This window comes from Pongo abelii, chromosome 9 (assembly GCF_028885655.2).
Source record: "Pongo abelii isolate AG06213 chromosome 9, NHGRI_mPonAbe1-v2.0_pri, whole genome shotgun sequence".
In the NCBI taxonomy this organism is placed as follows: Eukaryota; Metazoa; Chordata; class Mammalia; order Primates; family Hominidae; genus Pongo; species Pongo abelii.
In genome coordinates this window covers 12,053,731-12,072,527 of record NC_071994.2, presented here as the reverse complement: position 1 = coordinate 12,072,527, position 18,797 = coordinate 12,053,731, and the positions used below count along the sequence as shown (strand labels likewise).

At 49.9% G+C, this 18,797-nt stretch overlaps 4 protein-coding genes and 1 non-coding gene across 5 annotated transcripts; 3 read left to right on the top strand and 2 right to left on the bottom strand.

Moving 5' to 3' along the window:
• Positions 1-8,398: 8,398 nt before the first annotated feature.
• Positions 8,399-10,537, bottom strand: C9H11orf98 (chromosome 9 C11orf98 homolog). The gene is made up of 4 exons (XM_009246240.3): positions 10,402-10,537; positions 10,120-10,244; positions 8,818-8,915; positions 8,399-8,741 (listed from the first exon to the last, which is right to left on the bottom strand). The coding sequence occupies exons 1-4, from the start codon at positions 10,438-10,440 to the stop codon at positions 8,632-8,634; spliced, it is 372 nt and encodes a 123-aa protein (XP_009244515.1). The 5' UTR covers positions 10,441-10,537; the 3' UTR covers positions 8,399-8,631.
• Positions 10,538-10,579: 42 nt separating this feature from the next.
• On the top strand, positions 10,580-13,386 carry CSKMT (citrate synthase lysine methyltransferase). The gene is given in 3 exon segments (NM_001131805.1): positions 10,580-10,603; positions 10,936-11,239; positions 11,686-13,386. Coding segments are annotated over 2 exon segments (723 nt in total). The 5' UTR covers positions 10,580-10,603; positions 10,936-11,172; the 3' UTR covers positions 12,342-13,386.
• Positions 10,711-10,859, top strand: LOC112135621 (small nucleolar RNA SNORA57). The gene has a single exon (XR_002916879.1). It is a non-coding gene; the product is annotated as a small nucleolar RNA SNORA57 (small nucleolar RNA).
• LOC100455801 (ubiquinol-cytochrome-c reductase complex assembly factor 3) lies at positions 11,124-17,637 on the top strand. The gene is made up of 3 exons (XM_003777737.5): positions 11,124-11,239; positions 16,543-17,125; positions 17,213-17,637. The coding sequence occupies exons 2-3, from the start codon at positions 16,892-16,894 to the stop codon at positions 17,372-17,374; spliced, it is 396 nt and encodes a 131-aa protein (XP_003777785.1). The 5' UTR covers positions 11,124-11,239; positions 16,543-16,891; the 3' UTR covers positions 17,375-17,637.
• On the bottom strand, positions 12,074-16,550 carry LBHD1 (LBH domain containing 1). The gene is made up of 3 exons (XM_009246241.3): positions 15,157-16,550; positions 14,916-15,078; positions 12,074-13,037 (listed from the first exon to the last, which is right to left on the bottom strand). The coding sequence occupies exons 1-3, from the start codon at positions 15,304-15,306 to the stop codon at positions 12,724-12,726; spliced, it is 627 nt and encodes a 208-aa protein (XP_009244516.1). The 5' UTR covers positions 15,307-16,550; the 3' UTR covers positions 12,074-12,723.
• Positions 17,638-18,797: the final 1,160 nt, after the last annotated feature.

Genomic DNA, 18,797 nt, shown 5'->3' with positions numbered 1-18,797 from the left:
ATGCTGGGATTACAGGCATGAGCCACCACACCCAGCCTTTTTTTTTAAATCTCATTCTGTCGCCCGGGGTTGGAGTGCAATCTCAACTCTGCAACCTCCATCTCCCAGGTTCAAGCAATTCTCTTGCCTCAGCCTCCCAAGTAGCTGGGACTACAAGCATGTGCCACCACCCCCAGCTAATTGGAGACATGTTGGCCAGGCTGGTCTCAAACTCCTGACCTCAGGTGATCCGCCCGCCTCAGCCTCCCAAAGTGCTGGGATTACAGGTGTGAGCCACTGCACCCCGCCTACAAAAATGCTTTTACAAGAGAGAGAAAAAGGAAGAGAGAAAGCAGAAAAGAGATGGAAAGAAAAAAGAGGAAACCCATAAAAGAAAAAGAAAAAATAAGAAAGAGAAGGAGGGAGAGGGAGCCCAAAACAAATTGGGCTAGCTAGCCTGAAGATGTCCTCCAGTGGCAAGTATGAATAACATCCTTCCATCCGTCTTCATTATTTAAGCTTCTCTCTCTCCCACAGCTTCCCAGCATAGGAACCTTTGTCTAACTCACAGCCCCACACCTGCCGGAGATAGAGCTTGCTAACTGTATAGGGAGCCAGTACACCTCATCAAGAGCCCGCACTCAAGCCAGTGTACCTAGATCAGGTTCCAGCTCTTCTACCTATTAGTTGTATACTTTACTTCACCACTCCATAACTGTTCCTTCTTCTGGAAATGAGGAGGTAATATTAATAGTACAAATACCTCAAAGGGTTGTTATGAAAATTGAAATGAGATAGTATGGTCATTGTATAGCACTTGATGCCAGCAATGGTAAGCACTAGATAAGCATTAGCTATTTTTATTATGTTATTGAATGAAACAGAAAATAAGCTGCTTGACAACAGAGACTTGGCCTATTTTGTTAAAAGCTATATCCTCGGGCTGGGCGTGATGGATCACGCCTACAATCCTAGCACTTTGGGAGGCCAAGGCAGGGAGATCACAAGGTCAGGAGTTCAAGACAAGCTGGCCAACATAGTGAAACTCCGTTTCTACTAAAAATACAAAAAATTAGCTGGGCATTGTGGCACCCGCCTATAGTCCCAGCTACTCTGGAGGCTGAGGCAGGAGAATCCCTTGAAACCAGGAGGCGAAGGTTGCGATGAGCCGAGATTGCACCACTGCACTCCAGCCTGGGCAACAGAGTGAGACTCAGTCTCAAAAAAAAAAAAAAAAAAAAATTAGCCGGCGTGGTGGTGAACACCTGTGATCCCAGCTACTCAGGAGGCTGAGGCAGGAGAATCGCCTGAACCTGGGAAGTGGAGGTTACAGTGAGCTGAGACTGCACCACTGCACTCCAGCCTGGGCGACAGAGCAAGACTCCATCTTAAACAAAACAAACAAAAAACCAGAACCTACTACATGCCAGGCAGACACTGTTAGAGCTGATGAGGGTATAGCAGGTTTTGTTGTTGTTGTTGTTGTTGTTTTTTGAGACAGAGTCTCGCTCTGTCACCCAGGCCAGAGTGCAACAGCATAATCTCGGCTCACTGCAACCGCCACCTCCTAGGTTCAGGCGATTCTCCTGTCTCAGCCTCCTGAGTAGCTGGGATTACTAGTGCCTGCCACTACACCTGGCTAATTTTTGTATTTTTTAGTAGAGATGGGGTTTCACCATGTTGGCTAGGCTGGTCCTGAACTCCTGACCTCAGGTAATCCACCCACCTGGGCCTCCCAAAGTGCTGGGATTACAGGTGTGAGCCACCGCGCCCAGCCCTCGTGCATGATTTTGTGGTTGTTCTTAAATTTTATTTACTTAAATTTTTTTCTTTTTTAATTCGAGATGTTCCCCAGTCTGGTCTTGAACTCCTAGCCTCAAGCAATCCTCCCACTTCAGCCTCCCAAAGGGCTAGGATTATAGGCATAAGCCACAGTGCCCCGTCTGTTCTTACATTTTAGAAGTTCAATCATTTACAGTGTTTCTACCACCTATTACCAAGCATCATTCTAGGACAGTAAATCTGAGGCAATTTCTACCCCTAGCTCTGCCTCAAACTTGGACCCAACACTTCCCTTCTCAGGGCCTCAGATCTGTGAAAGGAAGCTTTTGAACCAGATGAATTCTTCCAGCTGTGAGACTAGAATATATTTCTTGACCTCAGAGATTGCATAATCTAAGGGTGTTCATTTTGGAGTTGGACGGATCTGGATTCCTATCTGCCATTTATTAGTAAAATAACCCTGAGCAAGTAACCCAGCTGTTTGGAACCTGTTTCCTTGTCTGTGAAACGAGCATGACACCTCCATCTCACACACTTTGTGAAGGTCACTTGAGATAATTTATGTAGAGCTTAACGTAAATGCTAGATACAGAAACTCCTCTTTGAATGACAACAGTGACAAGAGGCAGTTTGAAGGACTCTGGAATTAGACTGCCCAGACCCAAGTGCTTCTATCATTTTCTAGCTAGTTACCATGGGCAAGTTTTTCTGTACCTTGATTTTGCCTCTCTAAAATGGAGATAGTGGCAGGGCGAGGTAGTTCATGCCTGTAAGCCCAGCACTTTGGGAGGCTGAGGAGAGTGGATCACTTGAGGTCGGGAGTTCGAGACCAGCCTGGCCACATGGTGAAAACCTGTCTCTACTAAAAACACAAATAATTAGCTGAGCATGGTGGCGGGTGTCTGTAATCCCAGCTACTTGGAAGGTTGAAGCAGGAGACTCGCTTGAACCCAGGAGGCGGAGGTTAGAGTGAGCCGAGATATCACCACTGCACTCCAGCCTGGATGACAGAGTGAAACTCCGGCTCAAAAAAAAAGAAAAGAAATTTTAAGTTGGGCCGGGCGCAGTGGCTCATGCCTGTAATCCCAGCACTTTCGGAAGCCAAGGCGGGCGGATCACCTGAGGTCGGGAGTTCGAGACCAGCCTGACCAACATGAAGAAACCCCGTCTCTACTAAAAATACAAAATTAGCCGGGTGTGGTGGCACATGCCTGTAATCCCAGCTACTAGGTAGGCTGAGGCAGGAGAATCGCTTGAACCTGGGAGGCGGAGGTTGCGGTGAGCCAAGATCGTGCCATTGAACTCTAGCCTCGGCAACAAGAGCAAAACTCCGTCTCAAAAAAAAAAAAGAAATTATAAATTGGGAAAAGGGGATTAATGATGGTTGGAGCTGGGCAATGAGTAATATTTTCACATTTTGTCTACTTTTGTAAATGTTTGATATTTTTCCATCATAAAAAGCAAAATACAACTAGAAGAAACAACTTTAATACTTCTCATTATACTTAGAGTAAAATTCATATTCTCTACTGGCCCTACTTTTCTTTTTTTTTTTTTTTTGAGACGGAGTCTCGCTCTGTCGCCCAGGCTGGAGTGCAGTGGTATGATCTCCGCTCTCACTGCAAGCTCCGCCTCCCGGATTCACGCCATTCTCCTGCGTCAGCCTCCCGAGTAGCTGGGACTACAGGCGCCCGCTACCGCGCCCGGCTAATTTTTTGTATTTTTAGTAGAGACGGGTTTTCACCGTGTTAGCCAGGATGGTCTCAATCTCCTGACTTCGCGATCCGCCCGCCTCGGCCTCCCAAAGTGCTGGTATTACAGGCGAGAGCTACACTCAACTTCTAACAGTTCCTAGAACACAGTAACCTCCTTTTCCCTGTTAGGCACAGAGAGAACAAAACTATGAAGGATTGAGCATGCCAAGCCGTTGAAAATATCTTTCTTTCTCTTTCCTATCTCCTCCTCTCCTTTCCTTACTGCATCTGAACACAGTTCAATTTCTTTTCGTTTTTTTGTTGTTGTTGTTGTTGTGGTTGTTGTTGTTTTTGAGATGGAGTCTTGCTCTGTCTCCCAGCGCAGTGGCGCGATCTCGGCTCACTGCAAGCTCCGCCTCCCGGATTCACACCATTCTCCTGCCTCAGCCTCCCGAGCAGCTGGGACTGCAGGCGCCCGCCACCACGCCCGGCTAATTTTTTTGTATTTTTAGTGGAGACGGGGTTTCACCGTGTTAGCCAGGATGGTCTCGATCTCTTGACTTCGTGATTCGCCAGCCTCGGCCTCCCAAAGTGCTGGGATTACAGGCTTGAGCCATCGCGCCCAGCCTTCGTCTTTTTTTTTTTTTTGAGACAGAGTCTCGCTCTGTCGCCCAGGTTTGAGTGCAGTGGCACAATCTCGGCTCACTGCAACCTCTGCCTTCCAGGTTCAAGCAATTCTCGTGCCTCGGCCTCCTAAGTAGCTGAGACTACAGGCAGGTGCTGCCACACCCAGCTAGTTTTAGTATTATTAGTAGAGACAGGGTTTCATCATGTTGGCCAGGCTGCTCTAAAACTCCTGACCCCAAGTGATCCGCCCACCTCAGCCTCCCAAAGTGCTGGGATTACAGGCGTGAGCCATCACAACCGGCCAGTTCAATGTCAAAAGAATAATTTTCCTGTGTTCAAAACTGGACATTAGCCGGGCGTGGTGACTCATGCCTGTAATCCCAACACTTTGGGAGACCGATGCGGGTGGATCACTTGAGCCCAGGAGTTGGAGGCCAGCCTAGGCAAAATAGCGAAGCCATGTATACAAAAAATAAAAAATGGCCAGGCACAGTGGCTCACACCTGTAATCTCAGCACTTTGGGAGGCCAAGGCAGGCGGATCACGAAGTCAGGAGTTTGAGACCAGTAGCAGGGTGGCGTAATCCCTGCTACTGGAGAGGCTGAGACAGGAGAATCGCTCTAACCCGGGAGGCGGAGGTTGCAGTGAGCCGAGATCATGCCATTGCATTCCAGCCTGGGCAACAGGACAAGACTCCGTCTCAAAAAAAAAAAAATAAGGCCGGGCGCAGTGGCTCGCGCCTGTAATCCCAGCACTTTGGGAGACCAAGGTGGGCAGATCACAAGGTCAGGAGATTGAGACCATCCTGGCTAACATGGTGCAACCCCATCTCTACTGAAAATACAAAAACTTAGCTGGGCGTGGTGGCGTGCGCCTGTAATCCCAGCTACTCAGGAGGCTGAGGCAGGAGAATCGCTTGAACCTGGGAGGCGGAGGTTGCAGTGAGCCGAGATTGCGCCACTGCACTACAGCCGGGGTGACAGAGCAACACTCTATCTCAAAATAAATAAATAAATAAATAAATAAACTTTGCTGGCCATGATGGCATGCGCCTGTAGTCCCAGCTACTCGGGAGGGTGAGGTGGGAGAATGGCGTGAACTCAGGAGGCAGAGCTTGCAGTGAGCTGAGATTGCACCACTGCACTCCAGCCTGGGGGACAGAGTGAGACTCAAAAAAAAAAAAAAAGAAAAGAAAACAAACAAAAACCACTGAACATTAAGTGAAATATTGCACAGGGAAAACAACTGGACATAATACTTTTTTACTAGTGAAATTGCTGACTCCAAGTTCTTAGGCAGGGAAACTAATAGGTGAGTCTGGAATATATTATTGTGCCAGAAAGCAATGAAGTGCTCAGATACTGTGGTTGTGTCATAAGGACTTAGGGACCAACTTGACGAAGCTATTATTTGCCAAACTTGTCATAATTTCAGCATGAAAAAGTGTTAGTAATAAATTATAACATTCGAAAAAATCTGTAAATTCATAGTGATAATAAAAAAGGGGCAGGGCTCTTCTTTTTTGTTGTCGAAAAGTCTTGCTCTGTCACCCAGGCTGGGGTGCAGTGGCACGATCTCGGCTCACTGCAACCTCCGCCTCCCAGGTTCAAGTGATTCTTCTGCCTCAGCCTCCCAAGTAGCTGTGACTACAGGTGCAGGCCATCACACCTGACTAATTTTTTGTATTTTCAGTAGAGACGGGATTTCACCATGTTGGATAGGCTGGTCTTAAACTCCTGACCTCAGGTGATCCCCTGGCCTCAGCTGCCCATAGTGCTGGGATTACAGGAGTGAGCCACCATGCATGGCCTGGGCTCTTCTTTATAGAATGTCATAGGAATAATATGAATGAATGAATGAATGACAGTATTGGAAAATCACCATTTTGTAACACAGTAATAACTAATTCAGGTAAAGATCATCATGGCTACTAAACCATTGGGTGGGCCAGGCACAGTGGCTCACACCTGTAATCCCAACACTTTGGGAAGCCGAGGTGAGTGGATCATTTGAAGCCAGGAGTTCAAGACCAGCCTGGCCAATATGGTGAAACTCCACCTCTACTAAAAATACAGAAAAATGGCTGGGGCAGTGGCTCACGCCTATAATCCCAGCACTTTGGGAGGCTGAGGTGGGCGGATCACCTGAGGTCAGGGTTCAAGACCATCCTGGCCAACATGGTGAAACCCCGTCTCTACTAAAAATAACAAAAATCAGCTGGGCGTGGTGGCAGGCGCCTGTAGTCCCAGCTGCTTGGGAGGCTGAGGCAGGAAAATCCCTTGAACATAGGAGGCGGAGGTTACAGTGAGCCAAGATCGCGCCACTGCACTCCAGCCTGGCGACAGAGCGAGACTCCATATCAAAATAAAATAAAATAAAATAAAAATACATATTAGGTATTTAATCAATGTTAAATGTCTTAGCTGTGATTACAGTATTTTGGCTACATAGAAGGATGTCCTTAGGAGTAAGGTTTAATGTTGTCTATATTTGACTTTCAAAAGATTTAATTCAATAAGGACAAGAAAAATGCAGATATACAAGTGTAGCACAATGTTAATAACTGGTAAATCTAAGTAGAGGGCATATATGGGGGCTCATTTTACTAATCTCTTCTCTTTACTGAAAGTTTTTTTTTATTATTATTACGCCAGTAATCCCAGCACTTTGGGAGGCTAAGGTGGGTGGATCGCTTGAGTCCAGGGGTTTGAAACCAGCCTGGGTAAAACTCCATTTCTGCAGAAAATTTTTAAAAATTAGTCAGGGGTGGCCGGGCACGGTGGCTCACGCCTGTAGTCCCAGCACTTTGGGAGGCCAAGGTGGGCAGATCATGAGGTCAGGAGATCGAGACCATCCTGGCTAACATGGTGAAACCGCCTCTACTAAAAATACAAAAAATTAGCCAGGCATGGTGGCAGGCACCTATAGTCCCCGCTACTTGGGAGGCTGAGGTGGGAGAATGGTGCGAACCTGGGAGGCGGAGTTTGCAGTGAGCCGAGATCCCGCCACTGGACTCCAGCCTGGGCAACAGAACAAGACTCTGTCCCCCCCCCAAAAAAAAAAATTAGTCAGGGGTAGTGGTGTGCGCCTGTAGTCCCAGCTACTCAGGAGGCTGAGGTGTGAGGATTGTTTGAGCCCAGGAGATCAAGGCTGCAGTGATCTGAGACTATACCACTGTACTCCAGCCTGGGCAATAGACCCTGACTCTTATAAAACAATAAAATACATATAAATACATACATACATATACAACATATACATATAAAAAACATAGGCCAGGCACGGTGGCTCATGCCTGTAATCCCAGCACTTTGGGAGGCCGACGTGGAAGATCACAGGGTCAGGAGTTCAAGACCAGCCTGGCCAACATACTGAAACCCCGTCTCCACTAAAAAATACAAAAAATTAGCCAGGCCCGGTGGCAGGCACCTGTAATCCCAGCTACTCAAGAGGCTGAGGCAGGAGAATTGCTTGAACCCGGGAGGCGGAGGTTGCAGTGAGCCGAGATTACACCGTTGCACTCCAGCCCGGGCTATAGTGTGAGACTGTCTCCAAAAAAAAAAAAAAAAAAAAAAAAAAAAAATTAATTTTTTATACATATATATATAATATATATATATAATTAAAATGAAAACATAATGCAGCAAAAGAAGTAAGACAGAAGAGGTAAGGTGTCTTGCCTACCTTAGTCACACAGAGGCAGTGGCAGAACTGGTATCAGGACCTTTACCTCTGCCATCTCTACAATTATCTATCTATATTTTTCGAGACAATGGCTCACTCTGTTGCCCAGGCTGGAGTGCAGTGGCACAATCTTGGCTCACTGTAACTTCAACTTCTCAAATAATCTGTATCTTTGTCATAAATGGAAAGTTAGAGTATCACTCACTAAGGAGACAGATGAGATCATAGCACACTACAGCCTTGAGTTCCTGGCCTCAAGCAATATCCCGGTAGGCAATCTCCGCCTTCTGGGTTCAAGCAATTCTCCTGCCTCAGCCTCCAAGTAGCTGGGATTACAGGCATGCACCACCACACCCAGCTAATTTTTTGTATTTTTAGTAGAAACGGGGTTAGCCAGGCTGGTCTCGAACTCGTGACCTCAGGTGATCCACCTGCCTCAGCCTCCCAAAATGCTGGGATTATAGGCGTGAGCCACTGCACCCAGCCAGGCACCACCACTCTTGAGGGCAGAGGCTGGCATCTTGTTGCATTTGCACAAGGAAGCTGCGGGTACTGCTTCCTCACTGTCTTGTTTCCATACTCACCAATCTTTTCATGACCCATCCCCATTCCTACATTTAATCACACACATCTCAGAGTGTTAGGGCTTTATTACAAATGGAGTTGACTGCTAAAGAGGCCCTTCTCCAGTCTTTCTTCTGTACCTTCTTCCCTCCCAAAGACATCCCTCTAGGGGAAATCAGTAGGCCATTAGGTAGGAGGAAATCTGGAGAGTGAAAAGGGGCATTGCTTTTGTCAAAGTCCTCTGAAACAACCACTGAGTCTGAAGGCTGGCTCCAGTTGAGAATCTTCTAGTGGAAGAGGTTTAGCTCTCATCTTCAAGGTCCTTCATTTCTACATCCTGGGGGGCTTTTGTCTTCTTTTGCCTTTTGAGCTGTGATTCACTAGTCCTGGCTGGCTTTGAAGGGGCTTCCACTGAGTAAAGGGAAGAAGGAAGTATTAACCCAAATAAATCCAGGATTCCCCTCAGCCACCTCTGTCCCAGCCTCACCTTCCATGGCTGCCTTCTCTTTCTGGGCAAGCCGGATCTGCTGGAGGAGTTTTCTGCGCTTCTTCCCTGACAGAGTAATGTTGGCACGTGCACTGGACCTGATGGGTAAGTGGAAATAAAGATAGCTAGATTAACCTGGACCAACTGAGGTCACACAAATAGTTCTGGCTATAGAAAAAGTATTAAATAAATATAATATAAATAGTAATAGAAACCCTAAATATTTACATTGAAGAAGCTAATGAAAGGACATAGATCGGGGGCGGTGGCTTATGCCTGTAATCCCAACACTTTGGGATCCGCCGAGGTGGGCGGATCACCTGAGGTCAGGAGTTCAAGACCAGCCTGGCCAACATGGTGAAACCCCATCTCTACTAAAAATACAATAATTAGCCAGGTGCAGTGGGGAGCGCCTGTAATCTCAGCTACTCGGGAGGATGAGGAAAGAGAATAGCATAAACCCAGGAGGCAGGGGTTGCAGTGAGCCGAGATCATGCCACTTCACTCCAGCCTGGGCAACAGAGAGAGACTCTGTCTCAAAAAAGAGAAAAAAAAAAAGGACATAGAAAGTAATTAATGGGATGGGAACTCTTCCTCAAAACACAGGAGGCCTTGAAACTTACAAGTGAAATCCTATGAGTGCCTTTGGGAAAATTCATCGAGTTTTATGAGCCTATGTGTGCACTTTTCTGTATGTAAAAATAAGTTTACTTATAAAAATCTATGTGAATGTATAACATTACTTGGAGAGTGGAGAGCCAACAGATTTCCTGATATTCTTTTTTTTTTTTTTTTTTTTTTTGAGACGGAGTCTCACTCTGTCGCCCAGGCTGGAGTGCAGTGGCGTGATCTCGGCTCACTGCAACCTCCGCCTCCCAGGTTCAAGCAATTCTCCTGCCTCAGCCTCCCGTGTAGCTGGGACCACAGGTGCCAGCCACCACGCCTGGCTAATTTTTGTATTTTTAGCAAAAACGGGGTTTCGCCATGTTGGTCAGGCCGGTCTCGAACTCCCGACCTCAGGTGATCCGCCCGCCTCAGCCCCCCAAAGTGCTGGGATTACAGGCGTGAGCCACCACCCCCGGCTTTCCTGAGATTCTTAACAGAATCCAAAACCCAAGGAAAGGTTGTCTGCTACAGGTATTGTGAGAGGCTAGCAGAGCTTAGGAACTAACAGCCGACAGACATTCCCCGCATAAGCGGCAGTGCACAAGGTGAGCTGAGAGGTGAAGCTGCTCCGGAGCTCTGCAGGGAGGAAGGAAGACTCGGTGGGGACGACCAACAGGAAGAGGGTCTAGTACTCACGCCCGCTTCTTGAGGTGGTGCCGCGTGATCAGCCCTTGGTCTATTACAGCCCCGACCACCCGGTGCCTCAGACGCCGCTCCCGATTCAACACCCGCCGGCGTTTGAACAGCTTCTTCTTCAGCTCCTGCCGGGGAGAAAGATGCGAATCAGATGGAGTGGGCTCGCCGCGACCCGGGACCCCTCCACCAGGCAGCCCCGGCCCCCCACTGATCCCATCTCGTGCGAGATAAAAGGGCTCGGGGACGCTTGAGGAAACAAAGTCGCGGCCCCCACACAGTCACCGTTCGGGGCCGGTTGATCTTTCCCCCGGGAGCTCCCATAGTCGCGATTTCACGCCAGTTCACGGTCCGTACTTCCGCTCAGCGCCGGATCCGCGGGGCTCCGCCCCGGCCTTCCGCGGGCCAATCGCAACTCGGGGGCGGGTCCTTGGGCTATATACAGGAGCTCCGCGGTACGGGAGGTCTTTTGGAAAGCGATGAGCTAGTAAGTGCGGTTTTGGCTGTAGTAGCCAGATTGGGCGGCCGGGAGTGGTGGGGGTGTCGGGAGGAGTGGAGGTGCCAGGTGGAAGGCTCTGGGCGGGGCCTCAGGACCCTCCTTTTCTTGGCGGGGATCGGGCTTGTGGTACCGCTCCCCGTAATGTACGGAGGAAGAGGGAAAGGGCTCTGGCCCCCTCGGCGTCATGTCTTCGGTGCTGGCGGCTTCCCATCCGCTGGTTCTATCCTCAAGCGCCGGGACACCGGGAATCTCGGAGAAGGACAACCGAGATCCAGCTGGCTCCTCCATCGGGGTGCTCACACTTTCTCATTTGATTTCAGGTCTGCGGACGCTGTATACCCTCTTCCACTTCCCGCTGCAGCCAATAAAGGCCGTTCCTACCATAGTCAGTCTGTGTCCACGTTCTTTTTTCCGAGACTGCAGAGTTTGGGGAAGCTGTACGCCGCCTTTCGCTACGCGTAATTTGCAGATCTTCCCCTGGACCTCAGGCCTCTCTGGCTGGAGTAGGGTGGACGCTTCACATAAGGTTCTCTGGTCGAACTTACCCGAACCTCCAGATGGCCGCGCTGCGTCGAATGCTCCACTTGCCGAGGCTGACGATGGGGACGTGCCGCCCCTTTGCGGGTAGGGAGGTGGGGGCAGAGTGGGGAGGGCAAGGTGGGGGAGAGTGGGGAGAGTAAGGTGGGTTCCTCGTGACTCAGGAGTGTAGTCCCTGAAATTGTGATTCTCAAACCCTAGGGTGGGCCGTGCGCGGTGGCTCACGGCTGTAATGCTAACACTTTGCCAGGCCAAGGCGGGCAGATCGCTTGGCCCAGGAGTTCGAGACCAACCTAGGGCAACATAGCGAGACCCTGTCTACAAAAAAAAATTAACCGGGCATGATGGCGCCTATAGTCCTAGCTACTCAGGAGGCTGAGATGGAGGCTTCAGTGAGCCATGATTGTGCCACTGCACTCAACCCTGGGTCAGAGTGAGACCCTGTCTCAAAAAAAAAAAAACCCCAGTTTGTATATACGCTGTTTTTGCAGTGGCGAGATAGACCAAGTGACACCCTCCAACCGTACCCACAGGCTCACTGGCTGATAGTTGCCTGGCGGACCGCTGTCTCTGGGATCGGCTGCATGCCCAGCCTCGTTTGGGCACTGTCCCCACCTTCGACTGGTTCTTTGGATACGAGGAAGTCCAGGGGCTCCTACTGCCATTGCTGCAGGAGGCACAGGCTGCCAGTCCTCTGCGAGTGCTGGATGTGGGCTGTGGGACTTCCAGCCTATGTACAGGCCTCTACACCAAATCTCCACACCCAGTGGATGTGCTGGGGGTGGACTTTTCTCCTGTGGCTGTGGCCCACATGAACAGCCTCCTGGAGGGTGGCCCAGGCCAAACACCTCTATGCCCTGGGCACCCTGCCTCCAGCCTCCACTTCATGCATGCCGATGCTCGGAACCTGGGGGCTGTGGCTTCTTCAGGCTCTTTCCAACTACTGCTGGACAAAGGCACCTGGGATGCTGTTGCCCAGGGAGGTCTGCCTAGGGCTTACCAGCTGCTATCAGAATGCTTGAGGGTTCTAAACCCTCAGGGGACCCTGATTCAGTTCTCAGATGAGGACCCTGATGTGCGACTGCCCTGCCTGGAACAAGGGTCCCGTGGCTGGACTGTGACTGTGCAGGAGCTAGGCCCGTTCAGGGGCATCACCTACTTTGCTTACTTGATTCAAGGCTCTCATTAAAGACATTTTAGTAGTCCTGACCCTAGTATTTCAGTGGGCAAGGAGAGGGCTGAAGAACTGTCTTTGCAAGCTATCTGGCTGCAAAGTGAGAATTTGAGTCCTGGCTTCCACATTTACTAGCTGGGTGCCATATTGCTGAATGTTTCTGTTCCCCAGTTTACTCATCTGCAGAGTGAGAATAACTTGGAGTTACGGAGATCACACACAATGATGTGCGCAATATTTAGCACAAGATGAATGCTGAAAAGAGAAGGTACAAGTGGGTCATTCCCCAGTTTCAACTAACTGGAGCTCCTAAAAGCAGCAGACAGGAACTGAATCAAAACCCCCGCGCTGACTGACTTGTATAATCTAGTGGCCTAACCTGTAAGCCTCATTTTTCTCACCTGTAAAAGGAGATTGTGAAAGGATGGGTATAAGGAGGTTCATAAACCTGGATGAGATATTTGAGGAGGAGGGAACAATACTTACCCTCAAAGCTATTAGGAGGCAGGAGATGGGAATATTCCACAAAGCCGCTTCTACAAACACAGGAGCCTGCTGAGTCCCAGAAGGGACAGTGGTTGGTGGCTTCCAGACACACTGTGTTCTCAAGAATCCAACAAGCACCTTCATCATCCTGGTCCTGCCCCCAGCTGAGTCCAGCGTTAAATGTTTTTAAAGGATTTCTAGGGTCCTGTGGGCTCCAAGCCCGGCCTGGGATGGATGAAGAGGGGAGAAAAACATTACTGATATATTATCAAATTACAAAACTAGGCCAGGCATGCTGGCTCATACCTATAATCACAGCACTTTGGGAGGCCAAGGTGGGCAGATTGCTTGAGCCCTGGCAATAAAGTGACACCCCTAACTACAAAAACAAATGAGCCTGGGATAGTGGCACAGACATGTAGTTCCAACTACTCAGGAGGCTGAGCTGGGAGGACTGCTTGAACCCTGGGAGGTCAAAGCTGCAATGGGCCATGATAAGCTGCTGCACTTGAGCTAAAAATTAATTTCTGTGGTATTTTTTGCTTATGAAAAAATTACATCACTAAGAGCCTAACCTCGCAGCCTCAATTTTCTCATTTATAAAGGGGAAGTACCTTCATTGGGTTGTTCTGAAAATCATGAAGTAAAAGTGTTTAGCATAGTACCTGGCACATAGTAAATGCTCAAAAGAATGTAGCTGCTTGGGAGGCTGTGCGGGCAGATTGTCTGAGCTCAGGAGTTTGAGACCAGCCTGGGCAATATGGTGAAACCCCATCTCTACTAAAATACAAAAAAAACCTAGTCGGGCGTGGTGGCGTGAACCTGTAGTCCCAGCTACACGGGAGGCTGAGGCAGGAGACTTGCTTGGACCTGGGAGGCGGAGGTTGCAGTGAGCCGAGATCCTGCCACTGCACTCCAGCCTGGGCAACAGAGGGTGACTCTGTCTCAAAAAAAAAAAAAAAAAGTAGCTTCTGTAACAGTACACAGACGTGGCCAGGCATGGTGGCTCACATCTGTAATCCCAGCACTTTGAGAGGCCCAGGCAGGTGGATCACGAGGTCAGGAGATCGAGACCATCCTGGTGAACAAAGTGAAACCCTGTCTCTACTAAAAATACAAAAAAATTAGCTGGGCGTGGTGGCAGGTGCCTGTAGTCCCAGCTACTCGGAGGCTGAGGCAGGAGAATGGCAGGAACCCGGGAGGCAGGGCTTGCAGTGAGCAGAGGTCATGCCACTGCACTCCAGCCTGGGCGACAGAGCAAGACTCTGTCTCAAAAAAACAAACCAAAACCAAAACAAACAAACAAAAATAGTACACAGAGATGAAAAAAGTCTAGAAGAGAAGGTATGGAATATGTAAACTATTTTTAGGTAGTTGGTCTTGGGATAATTTTTTTTTTTTTTTTTTTTTTGAGGCAGAGTCTGGCTCTTGCCCAGGCTGGAGTGCAGTGGCGGGATCTCAGCTTACTGCAAACTCCGCGTCCCAGGTTCACGCCATTCTGCCTCCCGAGTAGCTGGGACTACAGGCACCTGCCACCACGCCCAGCTAATTTTTTGTATTTTTTAGTAGAGACGGGGTTTCACTGTGTTAGCCAGGATGGTCTCGATTTCCTGACCTCGTGATCCGCCCGCCTTGGCCTCCCAAAGTGCTGGGATTACAGGCGTGAGCCGCCACACCCAGCCTTAATCTGTACTTTCAAAATATTTACATTGCTGCAGGAAAAGATGAAATTACCCCAAGACTGGCTGGTTTGGGAGGCTGAGGCAGGAGAATGGCGTGAACCTGGGAGGTGGAGCTTGCAGTGAGCTGAGATCGCGCCACTGCACTCCAGCCTGGGCGACAGAGCGAGACTCAGTCTCAAAAAAAAAAAAGAAGAAAAAAAGAAAGTACAGATTAAAGGATGGCACCCATTCTGATACCACAACTGCTCTCTACAATTCATCAACTTTGCCAACTGCCTTTTCTCTCCCACATCTTCACATTTATTGAGCACCTGCTGTGTGCCTGGCACTGCTAAATGCAGGGGCCGTAACTGACTTCAATCTTGGCTCTGCCCAGAACATTCAGATCACACTGGCCTCCTGAATGAGCCACCTCCCTCACCTGGCTCTTCACTTTGGTCTTGGAAGAAGGCCTCAGCGTCCTCTTCCTCACCATCAGTGAGCAGCAGCAGCTCTTCATGGGGCAAATGGAGATCCCCACTCTCTTCATTCACCTCATTGGCTTCCACCACAACAGACGGCAGATGAGACTTTTGAGAGAAATCCTGAATAGGGACAGCAGGGAGGTTGGGCCAAATTGGAGGGTAAGCCAGCTGCCAGACACAGGCTGAGGAAGTACTAACCTGAATGTGCTGGTGACCTTCAACCTTGCCAATTTTTCCTCTGTCCCAGAGAGGGTTGGGCAGCCTGGGACTTTCTGGATGCTGGGAGGAGCCTGGGCTATTTCTAGTCCAAAGCCCATCCACCTTGCTTCTCCCTGGCACAAGGGCCATGGTGGTGATTCTTAGAGTGCAAGATGATTGAACTCAGAGGAGAGTACTGCTGCCCAGTGCACCCCACAAACTGTTCCTTTAATCTTCTTTGGCGCCTGGCCCCTTAAGCACCGACTGTGCTAAGCGATTATAGGCTTTCAGGGGAGGGGAAAATGCCCAAGAGGTGAGATAGGATCTTTATTTCTACTTACTCCCTGGAGACACTGGGATGGCAGCAAGGGTAGGAGACAAGGGCACTTGGATTAAAGCCCTGTGGGCCAAGAGTTGTGATGACCAACTTGGAATTTCCTGACTACCTTTGCTTACTGATTTTTCCCAACCTGGTATGTTTGTATGTTATTTAATGAATATTTATATGGTGTTTACTCTTTGTCAGGAGCTGTTTTAATTGCTTTACATATAACTAATTTATCCTAAAACTGTGAGACAGGTACTGTTATAAGCTTCATTTTCTGATGCAGAAACCGGGGCACAAGAACTTGCCTATAATCAGTCACACAGCTAAGAGGTGTTTTCTTCTGTAAAGCAGAATTCAGTATGTTACACGAATCCAGCCTTTTAGTGGTTGAAAACAAAGCAAAACAGCCGGGCGCGGTGGCTCACGCCTGTAATCCCAGCACTTTGGGAGGCCGAGGTAGGCGGATCACGAGGTCCGGAGTTCGAGACCAGCCTGACCTACATGGTGAAACCCTTTCTCTACTAAAAATACAAAAAATTAGCCGGCCGTGGTGGCAGGCGCCTGTAGTCCCAGCTACTCGGGAGGCTGAGGCAGGAGAATGGCGTGAACCCGGGAGGCAGAGCTTGCAGTGAGCCGAGATCACACCACTGCACTCCAGCCTGGGCAACAGAGTGAGACTCCGTCTCAAAAAGCAAAAAAGAAAACGAAGCAAAACAAAAAGCAATACCAGCCGGGCGTGGTGGTGCACGCCTGTAATCCCAGCTATTCGGGAGGTTGAGGCAGGAGGATCGCTTGGGCCCTGGAAGTCAAGGCTTCAGTGAGCCATGATCGCGCCACTGCACTCCAGCCCTGGGCGACAGAGCGAGACCTTGTCTCTAAAAACAAACAAAACCACGCCCACACACTAACAACAACAACAAAACCAAAAAACCCCAAACAATACCAAGTGTGTACCATGACGAGAAAAGGAATAGGTTGTTTGTAAAATAAATGTTAAAGATAAGTAACTATTACCCATTTCTCCAACCAGTACACTTGACTTTGAGTGTTTGTTCCAGAGTTGAGGAGATGGAGAGGGATGCGTATGTGTGTGGATGCCCTCCATGTGCTGTGTTGAAAACGCGCGGGTGACTGCAGGAAACCACAGAGCACAGCTCGGGCCTCTACTGATCGAGAAACGTCGGAAGACAGAAAAATGGGCAATCATAAAACCCACGGCAACCATGAAGACACGCACTCTCCCCCTAGCAATCCCACCCCGGAATTGAGGACACAGGGTCACCGCGCTCAGCCCTTGGGTGCCAGCACTTCTTGGACACCCTCAACCCCCTCAGCTAAACCTGAGATCCAGGCGCTCCGGATTCTAAAGTTTCCCTGAGCAAGTCCTCTCTAGCCGGCCGCTTATCTATGGTTTCTGCTATAGGGCGCTCTAGCCTGCGCCAAGGGGTAGTGAGACCGCGCGGCAACAGCTTGTGGCTGCGGGGAACTCTGGTGGGCGCTCCGCTGGCTGTGCAGGCGGCCATGGATTCCTTGCGGAAAATGCTGATCTCAGTCGCATTGCTGGGCGCAGGGGCTGGCGTGGGCTACGCGCTCCTGGTTATTGTGACCCCGGGAGAGCGGCGGAAGCAGGAAATGCTAAAGGTAGAAGCAACTGGTAGTCCCGAGGATGGGTGGGCGGGTGGAGAGCCCCGGACTGGAGCTCCTGCAAACTCCCTTTCCTGCCCTCAGGAGATGCCACTGCAGGACCCGCGGAGCAGGGAGGAGGCGGCCAGGACCCAGCAGCTATTGTTGGCCACTCTGCAGGAGGCAGCGACCACGCAGGAGAACGTGGCCTGGAGGAAGAACTGGATGGTTGGCGGCGAAGGCGGCGCCGGCAAGAGGTCACCGTGAGACCCGACTTGCCTCCGTGGGCGCCGGACCTTGGCTCGGGCGCAGGAATCCGAGGCAGCCTTTCCCCTTCGTGGGCCCAGCGGAGAGTCCGGACCGAGATGCCATGCCAGGACTCTCCGGGGTCCTGTGAGCTGCCGTCGGGTGAGCACGTTCCCCCTAAACTCTGGACTGATTGCTTTAAGGTCCGCAAGGCGGGCCTGGGCCTAGACGCGAGTCGGATGTGGTGAACTGAAAGAACCAATAAAATCATGTTCCTCCACCCAGAATGAGCCCTGCAGTCGATACCTACCAATGCTTAGAGACCCGTGGTCGGTGCTGGGGGCGCGGCCTGGAGCTGCTGCGTGTCCCACCCACCAGAAGAGGCTGATCCCGATAGGTATCCGACCACATTTTTTTTCTTTTTTTTTTTTTTTTTTGAGACGGAGTCTCTGTCACCCAGGCTGGAGTACAGTGACATGATCTCGGCTCACTGCAAACCTCTGCCCCCGGGTTCAAGCAATTCTCCTGCCTCAGCTTCCCGAGTAGCCGGGATCACAGGTGCGCGCCACCAAGCCCAGCTAACTTTTTTGTTTTTAGTAGAGACAGGGTTTCACCCTGTTGGCCAACCTGGTCTCGAACTCCAGACCCAGGTGATCCGCCCACCTCGACCTCCCAAAGTGCTGGGATTACAGGCATGAAGCACCTCGCCCTGCCACGGCCACATTTTTTTCTTTTTTTTTTGAGATGGAGTCTTGCTCTTGTCGCCCAGGCAGGAGTGCAGTGGCGCAGTCTTGGCTCACTGCAACCTCCGCCTCCTGGGTTCAAGCTGTTCTCCTTACTCAGCCTCCCATGTAGCTGGGATTACAGGCGTCCACAACCACGCCCGGCTGGTATTAGTAGTTTTAGTAGAGGCGGGTTTCACCATATGGCCAGGCTGATCTCGAACTCCTGACCTCAGGCAATTCACCTGTCTCAGCCTCCCAAAGTGCTGGGGTTAGAGGCGTGAGCCACTGCGCCCGGCCAACCACATTTTCAAAACAGGTCATGTGGTGTCAGGCTGGAGTGTACTTCCAGGGATAACCGTGGGACATTCTTGAAATCTGAACTATCCTGGAAAGTCTTGAAGTAATAGATGCCTATAGAGAACACTCAGGACTCCTGTCCTTGGAGTGAGATTGGAGGGGCATCTAGCACTTAACATATGCCACAATGCTTTCTGTGGCTATTATTTAACCTCTGGTTAAACAAGCTTAGGAGGCTGACTTACTAGTAGTAAGAGGAGTGTGCTTTGAGTCACAGATCTTGGTTCAACTCCAGCATGTTACAAACCTCAGCCCTGTTCTATGAAAGGTCATAACTACGAGGATTATTGTAAAACATTAATTTAGAAATGTAAAGTGGTCCCCAGTCTCTGAATCTGGTCAGGATTTATTGGAGCTGCCAC